Below are 20592 nucleotides of genomic sequence, written 5' to 3'. Positions count from 1 at the left end.
AATGACTTAATGACCTCCTCCTTGTGTAGATCAGTTTTCCAGAGCCTTAATGACCTAATTATTCTGTTCAGGTGGTGCAGCAGAGGCACATCTAAAGGTTGCAGGACTGCGGCCCTCGAGGACTGGAGTTTGAGTTCAAATGACCTGAAACGGAAATTTAGGAAAGCAGTGAAGCGTCCCCAGAAGTTGTGCTTCTTTGCATTTTTATTTGCTTTTAATACAGAGCATATGCATATGTAATCTTACAAGAAAAGTTATTACAAGCATTCACAAACACATACATACTCCATCCACATGTGAGAACACCTTGCCATTTTGTTATTTAGAAATTAAAAAGGAACCACCTTAAAAACACTCAGTCACATGAGTTTGGTGAAATTTCAATAAATAGGTCAGCAAAATAATGAGTCAGAGTCCAACAGCACTCCATTTTGTGATTAAGCAACATCTTGTGCAAAGACGTGGAGACAAAGGAAATGTTTCAGTCTGTATACAGACTCCGATCCCGGGCCAAAACTTGAGATAAAGTAGCTGGAGAACCTCTAATTTTGTCAGTTCAGCTGCACTAAAATTGAAGTAGAGGGCATTTTGTTGCCACATTATTTCCAAAAAAAGAATGAAAAGTTTCACCATACAGAAGTCTCTCACATGTGTAAAGTATAAGGCCAAGAAGCTCCACCTAGCGGATGGAGGACAATATGTACAACAAAGATAAAAAGTAGTGTGCAAAAAACAAAAGTACAGATGGTTGATCAGCTTTCTATGAAGGTTTCCAAAAATACTCAGGGTGGGAAGCCTTAAAGCCTGTAACACATAATGTTTAACTCTCAATGAGAGCTTACTTGTTTTCTTATTTAAAACATGATCCAACTTATACAAGCAGGGCAGAAGGAGAATATAACAAAGTAATTTAATTTGTTTGTGCTCTTTCAGGTAAACTGGGGGACATTGAGAATGGAAATGTAAAAATGCAGCAGATCAATAAAATTGAGACCTATTTGTGCCACAAGGGAAAATTACATTTAAACAGAAATATGATTAAATAAAAGACAACTGGTCCTAAATGCAAACTACTAAACATTTTTTGTCTTTGTTTTGATGAGGCCTCAAAACATTTTCTCTTGTATTTGCTGCCAGTTTATAGATGCAACAACTCTTATGGGGATTTTCATATAGAAGATATTGTTGATCACATTGTAAAAATGCTGATTCTATTGTTCTAATCTGACTACAATGTGCAACAAAAAAAACAAAAACAACAACAAAACCAGAAAGCTGTTGAGTTGTGCTTTCGCTAATAATCTGAGGGATGAATCCAAACTTTAGACAGGACAGTTTTACCAGCAATCCATCACATTAGTAAATAAAGAACATACACTGCATGTCCTTTTGTTATGTCCACACTCTTGGTGAACACAGATTCAACAAAGCCCTTTAAGTTGGAAAACAAAAACACTTCACAAAACCACAGGACAGTCAATCAAGCCGTTAACCAGTCATGTTTGACAGAAAGGATCAGTACAGACAAACAGAACTGGGCCTGTGTGCTGAAGACGACTAGTGGAGGCCTGTGGTATCTCAGAACTAAACATCAGTAGTCTTAAGTTGGACGTCCATCTCAAATTATCCCACCTGCAGTCCGTTTTGCATCAGAAACAGTTTCTCAGCTAATGTGACTCTGCAGTTCTTACATCTGCTGGAGATCATCTCTTTTAGCTTTTATTATGAACTCTATCAGTTACCAGCAGTCCACGAGACATAATATGCAGCCCAGTGATGAAGGTCAGATGTCTCGTCACTTCTTGTGGACACATTTCTGAGGCTGGAGGTCAATGACGGAATTGTGCATGTGTGTGTGTGTTTGTGTATGCACACACACACACATTATATGCTTAAAGTCTTCTAAATCATGACATTTGCTCTGGCACGCTTCAGTTCTCTTCTCCGATTCCTACCTTCACCCCAGCTGTCTGCACTACTGTCCTTACTCCATCAGTCCTTTCTCAGATACAGTCCTGTCCAGCAGGCTAACTGAGGAAATGTTGCACAAACACAGTCATTTATATGCCTTCACATTTAAGTACATATATCAGCACAGAAACAGAATTGAGCCAACATTTTTAACCCTCCTCAAATCATGACCTAAACTTCATAATCTTACTAATCCGGGATATAAGTTAGCAGTGAGGAGGTTTAGGTTATATAATGTGTGGGTAGATTTTGCTGGTCCAGCGTGATCCAGGAGGCGGTCAGTTGGTCTCGTAGGAGGAGAGCAATGCTGCGTCCACAGGCTCCATGCAGGAGGGGCAAGTGAAGGATCTCATCAGCCAGTCGTCTATACAGTCCATGTGGTAGATGTGCATGCAGGGCAGGAACCGGATGGGGTCTCCATAAACAAAGTCCATCATGCAGATGACACACCTGTGGAGGTGAACACAGAATCTCAGTAACAGCCTGTATGCTTACTAAACTGAGTTTGTGTTGACAAACCCATTACTGCAACAGAATGGTTTCTAGGGTTGCACAATATTAGAAAATCTTGCGACGGTGATATTATTGGTAAATATTGTGAAGGACTCCTAAAACATATTAGCCAACAATCCAGATCCACACAGTCTTTTCAACATGATTTTATTGCTAACTCTGATTTTGCAATAACGATATAATGGGAAAACCACCAGGTGCAGCCAAACCAATCATATTTGACATGAAATATTTGTCAAAGATGATTTATCATAAAAAATATTTTTTTTAAATAAAAAAATTAAACAACTTTCATACAGATCAGCTTTTAGTCTTTTCATCTCCATCTCCTCTAAAGCTCATAGAGGGTGCAGAGTTATACTCTCAGAGCACAAGGAAGAGGTGAGCAGTAATTAAATGACGGTCGTTAGCCGATTCTTAATTGGATTTTGGTCTAGACTTTGACTGAACCACTGAACCAAAACAATACTCATTCTGGGTGTGTTTAAGGTTGTTATCCTGCTGGAAGATGAACCTCCTTCCAAGCCTTTTTTAGCCTCTAACTGTCTTATTCCAGGATTGATCTGTATACAGTTCCACCATATTCCACACACACTCTGTCCCTGCTGAAGAGAAGCATCCGCACCAGGTGATGCACCGTGTGTCACTACAACAATAGTTTAACCAAAGTGATGTGCAGTGCTATTACATTTTGGTAACCTGAATATTACCCCGATCAGCGTTAGGTTTGTACTCACTCTCTGATCTTCTTTTCAGAGCCATCGCGGCCTGGGTCGTACACACCCTTCGGAAGGTGCTGGATGAGTCCGATGCGTTGAGCGATGCGGACCTGCTCCTCTTCAGTCAGCTGAGTGGCCAGTCGGGCCTGGCTGGGTGTTGGGTGGTAGATAGGCACGTGGATCTGCTCCTGCAGACAGAGACTCTCATTAAAATATATCCAACAACTATCCAACAGTCTTGATAAATGTGGGCAGTGAAGGGAAAGACTTGTAGTAAAATAAGTTGCTTTTGCATTTTTGCAGTAAATTTTCAGAGACAGACCCAGTCAAAGTAGCCCATAATCCCTCCACCTCAACCTGTATGCACACTTTAGAAGCCACAATCTTTTTCTGCTTGGCTCACATCCCCCACCACTGGCCAAGACTGGCTAAACCGGCAGTGGGCCTCCAAAACTAAACTTTATCACTGGAGGTTAGACTAACTTGACAATAAATTTGGTTTACTAATATCTACTCACTTTATCAAACTCACAATGGCAACAAGATGCTTCATCTTAGTAACATGCCTAAGATGAAGCATAAAAATGGTGTATAATTGGGTAATATACAATACCAAAATCACAGTAATATCTCTACAAATCAAACATGTTTAAAGGCACTGATGTGTGAAATTCCTCAATATCTAGAGTGAACTTACAAACGAATGAAAATACTCAGTTGAATGTTTAAGTGTCATAACCCAAGACAAAGCCTTTGTTGTAAGCGTGACCGTTACCGTCCTGTAATGACTTGTGAAATATTTTCAGTCACTGCTGTCAGCAGACAGACCTTCCAGTCATAATGTGAGGCTGTAGGTGGAAATCAGTCAGAAGGTGGTAGTGTTTCCCTAGAGCTTGCTTGAACAAGCGGTGGCCATTCTGCCCTCATTTGACTTACTGTCACACTGCAATAGTCTTAATCTTTAAAGACTTTCTAATCAGTTCACACAAAAGTATTCGCACCCCTTAGCATTTTCCACATTTTGTCAGCTTAAAACCACAGACTGATTTCATTGACACTTCATTTGATAGATCAACAAAGAAACGCACAAGAAAGCTTACACATTTTCAAAATTGTCACAAAACACTAATAACCATTGTGTCAACAAATTCCCCCATCAGAGATTGAAATCTGCAGATTTTCAAGAATTACCAGAGAACTCTTCACCGTTTCCTTTCTTAGAAAGCCAGCCTGTTCAGATGGGCGGCCATGTTTTGGTAGGCTTGCTATACTCTTTGCAGTAGATTGAACAGCGACCTGTGTGATGTCCTAAGCTTTAGATATTGTTTTATTATCCAACTTTGCTTTAAACTTCTCCACAGATTTTTCTTCAACCAGTTTGCTGTGCTTCTTAGTCTTCATGATGCCATTTGTTCACTAATCTCCACAGAACTGCTGAAGTTATACTGGGGTTCATTTATGTTCAGGTGGAATCCATTTAGGTGACTTCAGGGGGAAACTGGTGCCATTTTATTTAGGAATATTAAAGGAAAGGCTCCAAATTATGCTGTATTGCTCGGATGAAAATATATATATATATTTTTTTTCCTTCCACTTTACAATAATGTATTAAAAAATGCATCAACAACGTGGTTGTAATGTTTACATGCTACAGAAATTAAAGTGATAAATGTGCCATAGCACAGTGTTCTGTGCTAGAAACCGATTATCCACATTTTTGAACACAGTGTCTTAATTCTTGTTTTCCATTCACTGAACTGACTTTGTGGTCTGGACCGATTCCTTTCCCCCTCCGTCTTCACACACAATCAAACGCTCAGCTGTTATTTATGGTGCATGTTTTGCTTCCTCTTCTTACACTTGAATGAATTGACGGTTTACTTCTTCTTTTTCAGGTTACAGAACCAACACATAGTGCCAATGCAAGGCCCCAACATCCAATCACAGATCAATAATCCCAATTTAATGTAATGTTTGTAGCTATTTTGAGCAAATTGAGCATTTATTTATAGTAGAAGCTCTTTTAGAGGGGAATAGTTTTTTTTGGAGTCAGCTGTTAAAACATGCCAGCTACTAGTTGAGCTTCTAGCAGCAGAGCATCTAAAACTACAAGTCAGCAGATTTTTAAAAATTGGCTGAGCTTGTCTACTGCTCCCCCGGCTTCTTTAGTTTACATTGAAGAAAAAAAGGCTGACAGTATGACCAGGATAAAAGCTACAAACAAGGCCTCACAGTGGGCAGCAGCTGTGCTTGGGTGCTCAACTATGCGACGGTCAGCAGTTTAATTGTCACATATCTGTCCCACTTACTGCCTTGCACGTCAGCTGTACTGACAGCTGCTAATTGAGTGACGTCAGGGTAACCAAAGAGGAGTTAGAAAGGTAGAGAGAGGTGAAGGATGGAGCTGTAGAGCAGATTTTGATCTCGTCTGCTAAAGATGCTGTAGGCTTTTGAACCAAGCACACAACATTTAGAAACTGTCAGCCTGCCAGACCCGGGCTGCTAATGGTGAGTGGGAAGAGGGCAGACGCATGCAGTTAAAATGAAAGGAAAACAAACTGATACAGCCTTCCCCAGTGGGCAAGACTCTGCTGAGAAAAGTGACTTAGTTTAACCAAGAATCATGTTCAAGCATGCAAATCCTTCCAGTTTACACTATTACTCGCTTCAAATGATGTTGTTGTACTTATGTAAAACATTAAACGTCTGTTTATAATGGAGGTGAGTTCACATATGTCCATACATTTTATAGATATATGCTAAAAGACCTCATGGGGTGAGATCTAAAAGACCTCATGGGGTGAGGTTTTTTTCAATTTTTCAATTGAAAAAATTTTTTAAAATCTTTTTCAATTTTCAAATACAATTGCAAAAAATAAAATCCATTTGCTGGAATACTATATTTTCTTGCAACCTCATAATTTATATCAGTGAGCACTTAAGGAATGAAACAACTGAAGCATAAAGAGGTTGCAAACTCTGACATCCAAAATTTTAGTTTGGCCACTTCAGAGTCTGATTGTTTGAACAAGACACCTGCACTGCAGACATCTGCACACAATACAAGGAAAGCACTCAAGTCAGATGCAAAGCCCACGGACGTTACCGTCACAGGAAACATTTGTCAACATGGTAACAGGACAGACAATACCAGTACAGTACATGGGTATGACATCACATAATCTATTTAGGAAGCTTGGTCAAAGATACACACTCTGTATACACGATGTTGTGCTAAATGATGCAAACCTTAACTTGGGCATAAAATACAGACAATTATTTGAGAGGATATGAAGTAAATATGAAGAAAGAATTTATTTTTGTTAAAAAAACTTTTCACAAGCTAAAACTGGCAGAACAGTTCAGGTTAATGTGCATGACTAAAAGGCTACAAATGTCTGCATGAGGGCTGTAAATGTCAGATGAAGGGCAATGGATAGATGTGGGAGAGCAAAATAATGCAACACAGGCCTCGTCTGGAACATCAATCCTGAATGATGACAGAAAATGTGTCACTGACCTGCAGCATAATGTCCTTGCCAGCCACGAAGAGTTTTTCTAACCTTATTTGGGAAATAGTAATGTAAATAGGGGGATGGTGATGAAAGCGGTGCCTCTTTTAAACAAATCAGAACATTAAAGAAAATTTAATCTAATCTGTCACTTCAGCATGAATATCAGAGACTCAACATATCTGAGACATGGTCAAACCACAGTTAACACACTACAGCCAAAACACTGAATTAGAATCAAAATGCTCTTAATTTCACTAAGAGGAGCAACTGGACTGTAGCAGTGTAACCAGGCAGTCTCAACAGTGTTAACACACAGATCTGTCTTTATTGAATTATGACTTGAGATTCTATGCATATTTGTAATCGTTCAGCAAAAAAACGACTTCTGGCTTTTCCTTGGAAAATCTTCTTCCTCTGAAGTCTCTTTCACAAAACATTTCTATTGTAAAACCACCAAGACCAGTCAGTCCTGAGCTTCCTCTGGTCACTCAAAAGTGAAGCTGTAAGTTTTGAAGGAACATGCTGGGAGTTTGGCACCACAGGGGCACTGATGTCAGCACAATTCTTAAATCTGCGTCTGAAGTCCTGTACACTTCTTTTTAGAGCAATGGCGTACAAAGTTAGTGACATAACCATGTTGCAGGTCAAGCACATAATTCAAATGTAAATTATATACATTACACCTTATTGTCTGAACATATTTCTAGTCTTGTTTAAATTCTGTGACAGGCTAGTCACACAAATAATGCCTCATCATTAGGCAGCCTGCCCTCGTTTGACAGCACACACAAGCATGAGCTGCAGTCTGTTGCTTACATAATGGCTCGCTGTTACCCCTAATTACAAGAGATAAAGATAGTTACAAAGACTTGAGTCCCAGACGACGAGCCTAAGTCAAGTCTAAACTATTTGTTTTTGTGATTGTGGTGTGACTTGGGTCAGACTCTGAAACTCAGTTCACCATCCCTGGATGTAGCATCATTTTAAGGTCCGTTTGTCTAGGTGTGGGATGTAATTTTATCGGAAGGTTTATTTCTTTGAGGTGCAATTACAATTTATTTTAGAATTGTAATTCAGATTAGCTAACTGCATAATTTCAGTGAGCCAAGACAAAAAGACTGCATCATAACCCCTGCCACTCTAAATGAGTTTCATTTTTATTTTCTGAAAATCTGAATTTGTTTTAGGAAACAGGTGAACTAATTTATGTTTTTTTAGCACATACATTAAAAAGCTTAGTTTACATAGAACATAATCCTCATTTCTCCAATCCACCATAACTTGCTAGACGTTGCTGGTCTACACATTGCTCCATCACACCAGTATTGCTTCTGACATAAAATCAAACCAACTACAGTTTCTTCTTTTGACGAGTAAACTAGGACATTTGTGCCTAAAGCTCTAGACATCCCTAGATATGATGGGTTGAATGTTAAAAATGTTACCAAATTCTGGGTAAACCTTAAAACCCTACATTTACAGAGATAATGTTTGGTTTTCCAAATGCATTTTTGGCAAAATGTCCAACAAAGACTGAAAGCTTTCTAATTTGATTATCTCCCAAAGAGGGCGGGCGTTTTTGCACCTGATATCTTAGAAACTCTATCGCAAACACATAAGCAATCTACACAATTAAATAACACAGTTATAGAATCATACCAAGAAAATTTAAAGCTTAGGCAAGCTACGTTTTGATTTTCAGAATCAATTATTGTAAGATATCAGACAAAAAGATTCACTGAATGTCTTGAGGCAGAATCAAGAGCACAATGAGGAGCTGCCTAAATATAATAACTTCAATTAGAAAACAAGAAAAATACTTGATTCTTTACTACAAAAAACTCTTCTTAAATATATTGAGCTGAACTTTAGGCACAGAGAAACATGTGTGCAAGTTTTTCATGGTTCAGACTGTGAAGGTGCTGAGTCACCATTAAAAAGTTGGCAGATTTGACAGAGTTGAAATCGGAGCTTTTCTGATCTTAACTCAGAAAACCTCTTATGAAATTTTGTCAGTTCAACCAGACCAAACTATAAACAGACTTCTTCAAAAGAACATAAATACTGTATAAGAGGGCTGTTATAGAAGCTGCACAACTCATGTGTTTATTATGTCATCCCTCTTCTGACCACAGCTGACAGACCTAATTACACAGTGGGAGGGATATGCAATAAAGGGTATAATAAAGGGTGGGTGATAAAAACAAAACAGAGCCTCTCCTAATGGGGAAAGTCATCTACATTGCTTTGACAGACATGAAACAAAAAGCTGAAGTCAATACTTCTGACCTGAAACGTTTCACCCATTGACTACATGATGTGTGTTCAGTAATTTCGTGTTGAAACAAAATATATTCAACTACATAGTCAAGTCACACTTTTTTCCTATTACCTAAAATGCAAATCCCAAAGAATGGGTCAAATAAAGGAATGTAATGAAATTATAACAATGGCAACTTTCTGTACTTGGTAATTATTCAGTAATACTGAGGGTTGTTCAATAACACATTAAAAGGAGGAGAGAGAAAAACCCAGCTAATCCAGTCTGCACTTACTTGATGGTAATAGGGGAGTAAAATTGACCTCAGTTTAAAAATAGTCCAATTAGAAACCTTACAGTCAATTTTTCTTCTGTTGATTAAACTATTAAAATGTGTGTAAATAAACACCACAGAATTCACCTGGGTATTTTGGAAATCCAGACATTGTAAAATACTGAGCAAAGACTGCAGGAAAGAACAAAAACAGATTATAGACTGTGGCATAATCCAGTGTTTAACAAACCTGATCCTCAAACCGCCCTGTCCTGCATGGACCAGAAACATCTAAAACATGTAGGAATGTTGTAGGAAAATGGTCTTTAAAGTGTATCAAATGCAAGATCATACACGCATCTAAACTCAAATTAGAGAGACCAATTAACCCAACAGTAATGAGATTGGATTATGGAAGGAACCCAGAGGACCCGGAGAGAACATGCAAACTTTAGGAAGACACCAGGCTGGGATTTGAATCCAAAACCTTCTTGCTGTAGGGTAACAGTGCTATTTACTACTCCACTGTGCTGCTAAATGACATCATGATTCTTTTCTCTTTTTTATTTACTTTATTAAAAAGATCATAAAAAATTAGTTAGGTGGTGAACAATGATCATGAGTCAATTTACTTAAACCTGGCTGAACAGAGTTAACTAGTTCTTGTCATGTATGAATTGGTAAACAACCACCCAGGATAATCTTAGACGCTATCTGTAAGCTTTATCAAAAAGGAAGATGTAGAAGTCACCTCAGAGATGAGATGGTGTTGAAGTACAAATTCGGATAAGCTTACAAAAACGACAAAAAAAACCCCAAACAAAAACCTGACAGCAGAACATGTTGGAAAGCGATATGATTATGATTGTTCAGATGTGGAGAATGTCTGAAAACCCCAGACTCTTCAGAGAGTAACCAAAATGGTTGACCAATAAGCCAACAAAAACTTAAGTAAAGCTCCCCTACACAGTAAAAAATGCTGGGTTATTTTCATAACCCAACTTCTGGGTAAGAGATGCTGGGTCATATGTTGGGTTACTTTGACCCAATATTGGTTCAAAAGTAGTGACCCAGCGGTTGGGTTGACTTTTTTTTTTGTTTTAATGAACTCCACTTAACTGATTCTGTTAGGTTTCAGGTTCAGTTGACTCAACACTTTACCCAATTGGTTGGGTCAAATACAGTTTGACCCAACCAATTGGGTAAAAATCCATTGCCCTCTTCACAAACCTCCATTTTCAACTGGACTGTGACCTGATCAGACAACACTGGATTTCTCAATTCAAATAAAACATGGTAAGTAACAATATCATGGCATAATATTTTTAAAGTTTATAGGGTTATTGTATTCTTCATATACTACAGATCTTTTAAATTAAATTTATGTAACTTTAATTTAATTATTTGATTTAACCTATCATCTTCGTTGATAGGATAATGTTTTTGAAATAATTAATTTAATTCAAAGATAATTTATCCAATTTGGTTTAAAAAAAAGGTGAGGGTGTGGGAGGGAGAGATAGCGCTTTGCCCCCTGGTTGTCGCGGGCCTCGTTCACTGGCGCGCGCAAAAGGTGGTAGCTTAGCCAGAATGCTAATAACGGATCTATAGCGACAAGTAGGGACTGGAGGCTTTGCAGTAGCGGTGTCCGAAGCGATACAGGCTATACAGGTATTCATAGTAATATATCAGTAATATAACTGTTAAATGTCATTTTCATTAAGCCTTTTATTTCTTACTGAACACACTATGCTATGCTATTATACGGCTAACCTGGGTGAAACCGATTGAGGCAGTGGAGAAGAAAAAAAAGTATGCACCAGCAATGGCAGAGGAGGGGAAGCTAAAGTTGGATAATATGCTTTCTGTCAAACAAAAGTAACTTTTACAGATTTCTAGTGAAGATTTAACTATGTAACAATAAAATATCTGCTCGATTTATTGAAATATCTCTTAATTTAAAAGTGCTCCGACATGTTTGGAGTCGTCCCCACCGGTGTTCTGTCAGATCAGCACACTCTGCGATGGCATATGCTTAACACAAACTGACGGCTATACTGTATCTGTCATTACCATATGATTTTATGTAAGCAGCAACATCATCATGACGCAGAAATTAGATAATGCGCACGTATGTTATTCTGGCCATTATTAGCCACCAAGGTGGAATTAAAAACATACAGTTATTAGTGAAAACAGCTGGATTAACTTTTGGGTTTACACAGATCTGCTTCATGTTGTCAGGTATCAGGTTGCGCTGAGGGGAGAGCTGGTGAAAACAAGACTGAACAGTGTGATCTCTCCTGGTGTCCCAAAAAGTGATGTTTTACATTTGTTCAGGGTTATTAGCTGCTAAACATATAGTCAATGTCCTATTATTTTTTCTTATTTGCTGTGAAATATTTGGTGATTGTCCTAAATAAAATATTTTTGCACACATTGTACAGGTTATTTTCCACATAGGAAAAAAATGACTCAAATTGTATCACTTTTTTCCCTGAAAGATCTGAAAGATGGATGAGTTTGTAAAACAGAAGCTGACTGAATGGAAACTTTCTGACCTAATCCCTGCTTTTGAAGGTAGGTTAAGTATATACATGTGCGTGTGTGTGTGTGTGTGTGTGTACTTAAAAGCATGCATTGGCAGGAATTCTTTGGATTGAAAATATTAATATGTAATTTCTAATATATTTCAGCTGAAAACATTGATGAAGAAAGCTTCTTTCTTTTGGATGCTAACTGCCTGACATCCCTGATTCCTCACCTTGGTCCTCGTCTGAAATTTCAACGTCATTTTGCAAAATTTCTCGAGGTATGCTTTGAGTCATAGGACAAGACAAAATGGGATATGTGTGTTTTAAATGTGGGATGTCTTTAGGACATAACATAAGGAATTTTTTTTCTCACCTAAGAGTAATTCATAACACATATTCAACTTCAAGATATTTCCAGTGTGCTCAAAGTGGATGCAAACGTACATTTAATCATATGAGATCATTTAGGCGACATCTACTAGGGCATGCTATTGAGTTTGACACAGAAATAAGAGAAACTAGTTATGTTGGACATTGTGAAAGAGCAACAAGTCCTCATTTGAGCACCATATGCAATTTAGAAAGTGATGAGGCAACATTGGAACACTGGGATGATTTGGAGGATGTGAGCATAAAAGACAGAGTTGCACTCTTCTTAGCTAGATTGAAGGCCAAATCCTCACAGACCTTAAGTGGAATCAGAGATGTTGTTGAAAACACATCTTGTCTGATCAGTGATCTAGTTGGCAACCTAAAGAGAAAAACTGCTGCATTCTTAAAAGAGACTGGACAGTCTGAAACTACAAAAGCTGAGAAACTTTTAGAGGAGTTTACTTCAGCTTCTGAACCATTTCAAGGATTTGAATCAGAATACAGACAAATGAAGCATTTCACCCAGTCAGGGTACTTCATACAACCTGAAGCAATTCCTTTTCCTGGCTTTTCATATATGCAGGAAATTGATGGAGAGACAGGGAGAGTGAAACAAGTAGCAGTACGAGACACCTTTCAGTATGTTCCTCTCAAATCTATGTTAAAAGTCGTTCTTGAAAGTCCTGGAACAATTAAGAAAATTCTTGAGTGGCAAAAAATGAAAAAGACAGGCCTTGAGGATTTTAAAGATGGAGCATTGTTTGCAACCAATCTTCTTTTTTCTGAAGATGTGTCTATTCCATTAGCACTTTACAATGATGACTGCGAGATGGTTAATCCACTTGGATCAAAAACATCAGTCCACAAATTAGGGTTTATATACTATACCATGAAGTGCTTGCCACAAGAGTTTCTTTCTAGTTTAAAATCTCACTTTTTGTTGGCAGTGTACAAAACTGATGATGTAAAAACCTATGGACTAAATGCTGTATTAGAGCCAATTGTTTATGAAATTAAAGATCTGGAAATGAATGGCTTTCATGTAGAAACTCCATATTTCAAAGGGACTGTCAAGGCTGGAGTGGCACAGGTCTGTGGGGACAACCTTGGACTAAACAGCATACTGGGTTACACAGAAAGTTTTGTTGGAAATAGTGTGTGTAGGTGGTGTCGCATACACAGAGATGTTCTGAAGGTACAGACAATTGAAGACCCTTCAGCATTGCGTGACAAAGCTAATTACAATTCGGACTGTCTTCTACACAACCAGTTTCAAACTGGTATTAAAAGAGAGAGTTTTCTTAATAAGTTATTATTCTATCATGTCACCGACAATGTTGCTCCTGATATTATGCATGACATTCTTGAAGGAGTTGGAGGTTATGAAGTTAAGCTTGTGTTAAATGCACTGATTGAGCAAAAAGTTCTCACTATTGACCAGCTGAACTATAGACTGACCAGCTTTGACTATGGGTTCTGTGATAGTCGCAACAAGCCATCTGCTTTCAAACTCCATGATCTCAAAAATCCTGATTCTGCATTTAGGCAAACAGCATCACAGACATGGTGCCTACTCAGGCTCCTACCTCTCATGATTGGGGATTTGGTTCCAGAGGGAAACCAGTTTTGGGAGTTACACCTTTCATTGCTTAGCTGTATGGAGTTGATTTTTTCTCCTTCGTTAACACAGGGAGCAGTAATGTTCTTGAAATATCTTATTCAGGAACATCACTGTCTTTATTTGGAGCTCTTTCCTGGTAAACACTTAAAACCCAAACACCATTTCATGTTACATTATCCTGAAGCCATAAGAAAATTAGGGCCTGTCGTTCACTTCTGGTCCATGCGCTTTGAGGCGAAACATCGATTTTTCAAACGAGTTAGTCATGTGAACTGCAGTTTTCGTAATATATGTAAAACCCAGGCCTACAGACATCAAATGATGATGTGCTACATTCTTCTGTCTGGTCAGATGTTCTCTCATGATCTTGAAGTTGGGCCTGGAAGCACTAAAATTCTTGGTGCTGTAGATGATTTTGAAAAGGTGACAAGTGGATTGGAGGAATTTGCTGTTTTAACAGAAGTGTTTGTGCCATCTTGGATAAAGTACAAAGGTACAAAATACAGGCCAGGAATGACAATGTTATTGTCTCACTCTGAAGATGGGGAACCCCAGTTTGGAATCATAAGGAGAATTTTGACAATAAACTCAAGTATCAAATTTATTGTGAACAACTGGGAAACCACTGGCTTTGAAAGGCATTTCTTTTCCTTCACCGTGTGTCCCACTTCAGAATTTGGGGCACTGGACATTGAATCCATTGATGATCATCACCCCCTACATGCTGTGAAAGTCCGAAAAGAAAACAGCAATGAGTTTTGCATTTCTATGAGATATAGGCTTTTTTAAAGACTGACATGTTGTGTATATAGTTTTCTCCATAATTTTGCATTTGTCTTGACCTATGACCAATAGCTACATTTTTCAAAGTGAGAACTCATTTATTAACTAAATTATATTAAAAAAAAGTTATTGTGGAGAGGATTATCATCATTGACATTACAATGGTGAGTGTAACTATGGGTTCATCAACTTTAAATGATTATCATTAACATTGTCTGTCTTGATTGTGTGAATACTTTTTTATACAATGTTTATATATAATTAACATAATTTCTATCATTTTGCAGTTTCAAACTTTAAATTTACTCTGGGGATTAATATTTCTTATATTTGTATTGTAAAGACATCTAGCCCTAAAACAACTGAAGATGCTGATCCTACACCACATGCTGAATTAGAGAGTGGAGTTTCTTCTGTTGGAAGAGCAGCATTTGTAAGTTAAGCTGCACAATCAACCTTTCCTACATAACATATTGACATCCATTCTTACTAATTAAAATTAAAAATGACACATCTCATCTTTTCTTAAATTTCTAAGAATATTAAACTGCAGCTAAATAACAGCTATTTTTTTTTTCACTATTTATCTGTAGAACATCCGTGAGATCCTCAGTGCCTCCCCTGAAGGTAGACCTGTGGTTATCAGTCTTGATGGAAATCAGCATATATCCATTCGTGAAAGACGGTGCATGGTCAGAACACTTGTGTCACACCTGATGGATCAATATGGAGAAAAGTGAGTATTTCTTGTAAAAACTGGATCAATTAGGTTGTTTTTGTGACATTTTGCTCTTGGTGAGAACATTAACGGCATTGTGCAGTGCTCACCTAAGTAAAATTTCTCCAGTAAGAAGTCTTAAAGTATGTGTTGGGCTAATAAAAACTGGATTTTTTGGAAATTGTTTGTGTTTTAAGGTTTCTGCTCTATGTTTTCATCTTACAATAACTAATTAAAATAAAATATTTTACTTGCCTGTCTTACTGAATGTAATTTTTTTTGTTTCCAGCCCATCTTCAGACACTAAAGCAATTCTGGCATCTTCGATTGTGGACCAGTTTCCATGTTTAAGAGACAGCCATGGCACAGGATATGTAAGTTTTCACACTTCAAAGAACTAGCACACAAGTACTTCAACAACTTGCACAATGGTTAGCATTAAATATCATTGTAACTATGGTGTTTGAGCTTTGAGTTGTAGGTTTAATAAAAATTTGGACATTAAAACAGAAAGGCTAACATTTAACTTTTATATTTCTTTTGTTAAAAATGTTCAGGACGCCTGGTTTACCCGCGGAAGACAACACAGGCCAGCAACTGGCTTTCTGGAGGAGCGTCTCCGTAATGTAAGGAAAAGGCATCAACCAAGGAAGAAGATGCTTTCAGCCCCAGAAGCTCCACCAAAAAGATCAAGTTTGCCTGGTACTAGCACATAGACTTTTTCCAAGCCCTATTGTTTTGAGCAGCAATCTAAGCTCTTATTGCTGTGAATTACCTCACATTTTTTTTTCTTTTAATTCCTGTAATATTTTTTTCCCCAAAGAACCAACCATCAGTGCTGAGCGTGCCATCCAGATGACAGAATGGCTAAAAAATAACTTCTGGCCCGCAGACCAGGTTGTCCAATACATGCGGGAAACTGCAGTATATCGCGCAGGATGGATCCGCTCAAGTGGGACAATCCCAATGCAGCAGATTTTTGCAGAGTTCCCACGTTTGTTGGACACACCAGGGATGGTGAGGTTATACCTCATATTGAGATCAGTTAAATGTTAAACAATAAACTGCAATACCATGTGAAAATGACAATTACAATCAAACTCAAAATGTCAAACTACCCAGAACATACATTTGTAGCACCCATGAAAGGTTGAATGTAATAGTTCATTTCACTTTTACATTTGATTTGTATTTTTGTCTTTTCTGATTGTTAGATTTTGCAGGACTTTGCCGTTTTATATCCACAGTCTTGTGGAAAACTGACAGAGAACTGGAACACCTTGTTCTCATCAAAGGTCATTCGCATGGGGAAGAAGGAGGAGAGCGGTCTTCTGCCTGAGATTGAGTTGCTTCCACAAGGTATTGAAGCTCAAAAGGAACATTTTCTGAACTAATTTTTTTCTCCTATTGCTCTTTTTTGATTGTGTAGCATTTTAATCTGAGTTTTTCTTTGACAGACAAACAAGGTGACGTGGCACTGCAGCTGCTGCCAAAACTCCTCTCTGCTGTTCCCTACAGAGTTGGGCGAAAGGTGGTCAGACCCAGCAACCTTGAAGTCCAGCAAGCCTTCATTGATGTCCAGCCAGTAAGTTCATGTCAGAATGAGTTCTTTGCTGTTTAAATGTAGTTGAAACCAGAAGTTTAAAACAAATATGCTTTTTTTCCCTCACTGTTCTTTCTGTCATTAATCTGGAATTTACCAAGTCCTAATTGACGTGAAATAAGAATTTTAATGTCATATAACATGAGACAGCGTTGACCAAAAATATGTCTTTTTATATAGTATATGTAAACTTCAAACGCAAGGGTCTTTTGATAATGTATCAAACAAAAATCATATAAGAATTAGTCAAAAATTATTAGTGGGGAATGTTCCTCCTTACCTTTAAATGACTAATGGCTTCCTTTCTGCTTTTTCCACACACCAGATTGGGACAAATATGGTGGAATATCTTGGAAGTACAGCAACAGAGCATCCACGTGTTCTCATGCTTGGGGACAGGTATTGTTGTTCCCAAGCATTTGTCGTCATAAATGGAACTGCTTTGGAATATCCATCTCTTTTGGGGGCCGTTGACGGCTGTTTCAAATCATTCTTCGTTTTTGATGTGAGTTATCCGAAGTCGTGTATCCAGATTTGGGATTTTCTCCAAACTGTGATATATGAAATCCCAGGAAACGAGTCACCCCCGATAAAATTAATGAGGGCACAGTTGGAGGCCATGGAAGAATAAATGCAATTCTTCAATAACCCTTAAATAAGTTTTAAATGTTCTGATTGAAAAACCTTTTTGTTACTATGTTACTATTTTTTTTTACATTTCCTTCAAACTGATGAAAATATTTCGTTGTGTACACCAATAAAGTTAAAAAAGGGTGCAGATTTAATCAACTGTTTATATGTAACTTTTACATGTCTGTATTAAAAATTTCATGTATGTTGGAATGTATAACATTTGCAAATAAAAGTTCTTTTGAGCTAATCTGAATGTTTCTAGTTAAATTTTTATAGTGAATTTTAAAGTAGAAAAGGAAAAAAAAATTAAAAATAAAAATATGGTGGTAAAAATGACCCTTTTAATGGGTAATAAATTTCAACCCAATATTGAGTCATTTTAACTTTGGGCAGTGGTCAATTTAACCCAAGCTTTAGGTTGCAGCTATGACCCAATGTGCTGGGTCAAACCCTCAACCCAACCCAGTTGAGTTAAAACAACCCAGCGTTGGGTCGGTCCATATATGACCCAGCGCTGGGTTACGTATTGGGTTATTTTTAACCCAGCAGTTTTTACTGTGTACTTGGTAGGAAATGTCTGGTAGCAGACAGCTGCTTTTCAACCATTCCAACATTTTTTATTTGTTCTTTTATCTTAAACATCTGAAACGCTCTTTCAAATGATCTATAATACAACAAGTTTATGTTGTACCGACATTGTCTCCCATACTTTAAAAATGTGTATTCTAAACCCAATGATAAGGTCTGGGTTGACTGAGTAAGTCATATAGCTACATCCCAAAATGGACAGAGATAATAACACGAACAACAACAAACATATTTGCAGTGACAACATGCTCTGATATGTTGTCACTACAGATGACAACATATAAGGCTACAGAAATGAGGTCACCAGGCAAACAAAGTTGGTGCCTGAAGATTGTCAGTCAAATGAAGAGTTGAGTAACTTCAGTTGAGACAGTCAACATTTTATAAAACTAAAATATTACAAGTTCAGGACTGTCCATGTTAAAATAATAAAAATGAAAGCACGCATTTATTTTATGATTCTTCACTTCAACCAAATGTCTGTGGTGGTATGGTTTGTTTCATTTTAAAAAATGACTTTTGCATATGAATGCAAAGGGAATTATTGCTTCATTAAAACTACGCCCAGAGGAAGGACCTGGGGATAAGAGGATTAGTTTCAATGCTGTGAAGGGACGGGGTCAGTGGGTTGGATTCCCTCCTGTAGGGTGATGTTAGATCTGTAAACAGCTGATACAGCTCCACATGATTTTTGTTTAAATAAAGACAGCCATCAGCTGCTTTACAGACGGGTATGTTAATAAGGACAGATCTCTAAGATGGTCCAAAACTGAAAAACATTATTATATATTATTTGAAGTTCAGCACTTCACATACTGTGTGTGGTTGAGGTTTGTTATAAACTTACCTGATAAGGGGGCGGTGGCTCCTGATCCAGGTCAGCACCGTCTCCATAACTGGCTCGGTCCGACTGGGATTCATGCAGCAAAGATATATCATCCGAGGTCGGAGATTTCAAACAGTTTCCCATCTCCTTCCTCTTCTGTCAAACTGGACCCCCACCCCCTGTCTGTGTCGGTGTATTTCACGGCTCACTTTAACAGAGAAGGTCAGCAGAAGCGTCAACGGGGCGTTTTTCCCATTCACAGCTGAGAAATATCCTCTCCCAGACGATGGGAGGGCTGCCTGTTCAACAACAAAACATCCTTCAGCTAGCAGCTAGCCGCACAAAAAGCTAGCCAGCTAACACCAGCTTCGACTCCGAACGAGAATGTTTATACGCAAGATACCGAAAATAAAAAGCTTTGACAATATTTTATATCTACTAAGCCAACCAAGAGAAGAAAATATTCCAGTCTCTTGTTGTAAGTGACAGAGGAAGGTGCATTTTCCCTGCCTGAAAGCTGTCCGCTTGAGAGGGACTTTCCAATTTGAGAGCAGCTGCTGAATAACGACAAAGGTGGTGATGTAGCAACGCCAAACACCGCCCCTTTAAAAAACTAACCAATAGGCGACGACTTACGCTCACGATGATCTTGGCAACAACCAATCAGATTTGTGGTCACATTGGCTTACGTCGAAAACATAAACATAGACCTTTAATCTGTAAATGAGTCGTTTTTCTGGAATACACTGTTTATTATTATGAATTGGAAGAAATGACTCACTTTAAACCCGTATTTTAAATAAATAAGGGGACTTAATTCTAAATTTTGTACAATATTTACCTTTGTGACAAAAACCTCAACGTTTAAGGATGAATATTATACCTTTTGTCGAATTGAGACAGAGATCGTAATATGTTTATTTTTTTAATTTCCCTCTCTTATCTGCGTTTAAGGGTGTCATGGCGAAATTTCTCATTGAAAAGCCAAACACACTATCAAAATCAGAGCTACGTGTTATAGTTGAGTTTAGATGTAGAGATGAAATTTTCTGCTTCATAATTAATATAATGCTCTTGTTGGAGAAATTTCAAAAATCAGTGCAGTGAGGGTTGAAGGTGGGGGACATTTTTAAAAATAAATTCTCTGGTGGCAGTTGTTGGTACATTTAAAAATAATTGTAGCTAAAACATGTTTTCTGTTGTAAACTTTACATTTTCACCATCATCAGAATATCTACAAACCTCTTATTACTAATTGTCAACTTTCTGTTTCCCTGGGGTATTAGTATGATTAAACACAGAAGCCATTGGCTGCAAAGCTGGATGAGGAACCAATTTTGGCTGGATTCACAGTGAAAACAGTGATAAAGAGGCATTTCCCAAGCTCACTATTAGAAGACTGCATCTAGGACAAAAGAGTGGTATTTTGGGGTCATCAAGCCTTCCTACATATTAGACAAGAATGAGTCATAGCAAAAAAACAAACTGTTTCTATCATCACACATATAAATGTGAGGGCTATGTTCAATACATGATGAGAAGTTAACTGAAAGTCAACAGCAGACATGTTGTTAAAACCTTTTTCCCCAATACTGCATTAACAAGCTTAAGTAAAAGGTTGGATTTTGCTAAAATTCAAAGTTGAGATTATGCTACTGCAGT

General features: G+C 37.8%; 2 protein-coding genes across 9 annotated transcripts; one reads left to right on the top strand and one right to left on the bottom strand.

Moving 5' to 3' along the window:
• Positions 1-183: 183 nt before the first annotated feature.
• rnf11b (ring finger protein 11b) lies at positions 184-19504 on the bottom strand. The gene is made up of 3 exons (XM_032571486.1): positions 18952-19504; positions 3222-3391; positions 184-2421 (listed from the first exon to the last, which is right to left on the bottom strand). Exons 1-3 carry the CDS (start codon positions 19072-19074, stop codon positions 2250-2252), a joined length of 465 nt encoding a protein of 154 aa, XP_032427377.1. The 5' UTR covers positions 19075-19504; the 3' UTR covers positions 184-2249.
• Positions 10220-17763, top strand: LOC116725432 (uncharacterized). 8 transcript variants are annotated; one of them, XM_032571477.1, is made up of 11 exons: positions 10220-10548; positions 11757-11832; positions 11949-12064; positions 14906-14995; positions 15156-15298; positions 15570-15654; positions 15838-15982; positions 16104-16297; positions 16495-16639; positions 16738-16865; positions 17209-17763. In XM_032571477.1, exons 2-11 carry the CDS (start codon positions 11766-11768, stop codon positions 17512-17514), a joined length of 1419 nt encoding a protein of 472 aa, XP_032427368.1. In that variant the 5' UTR covers positions 10220-10548; positions 11757-11765; the 3' UTR covers positions 17515-17763. The 8 variants fall into 8 exon arrangements, 7 of the variants coding, with proteins under 7 accessions (XP_032427368.1, XP_032427373.1, XP_032427369.1 ...); XM_032571478.1 differs by lacking the exon at positions 10220-10548 and adding an exon at positions 10966-11570; XM_032571482.1 differs by lacking the exon at positions 11949-12064.
• Positions 19505-20592: the final 1088 nt, after the last annotated feature.

Source organism: Xiphophorus hellerii, chromosome 9, assembly GCF_003331165.1.
Source record: "Xiphophorus hellerii strain 12219 chromosome 9, Xiphophorus_hellerii-4.1, whole genome shotgun sequence".
In the NCBI taxonomy this organism is placed as follows: domain Eukaryota; kingdom Metazoa; phylum Chordata; class Actinopteri; order Cyprinodontiformes; family Poeciliidae; genus Xiphophorus; species Xiphophorus hellerii.
The sequence above is the reverse complement of the archived record's forward strand: the minus strand, read 5'-3'. Positions and strand labels throughout refer to the sequence as shown.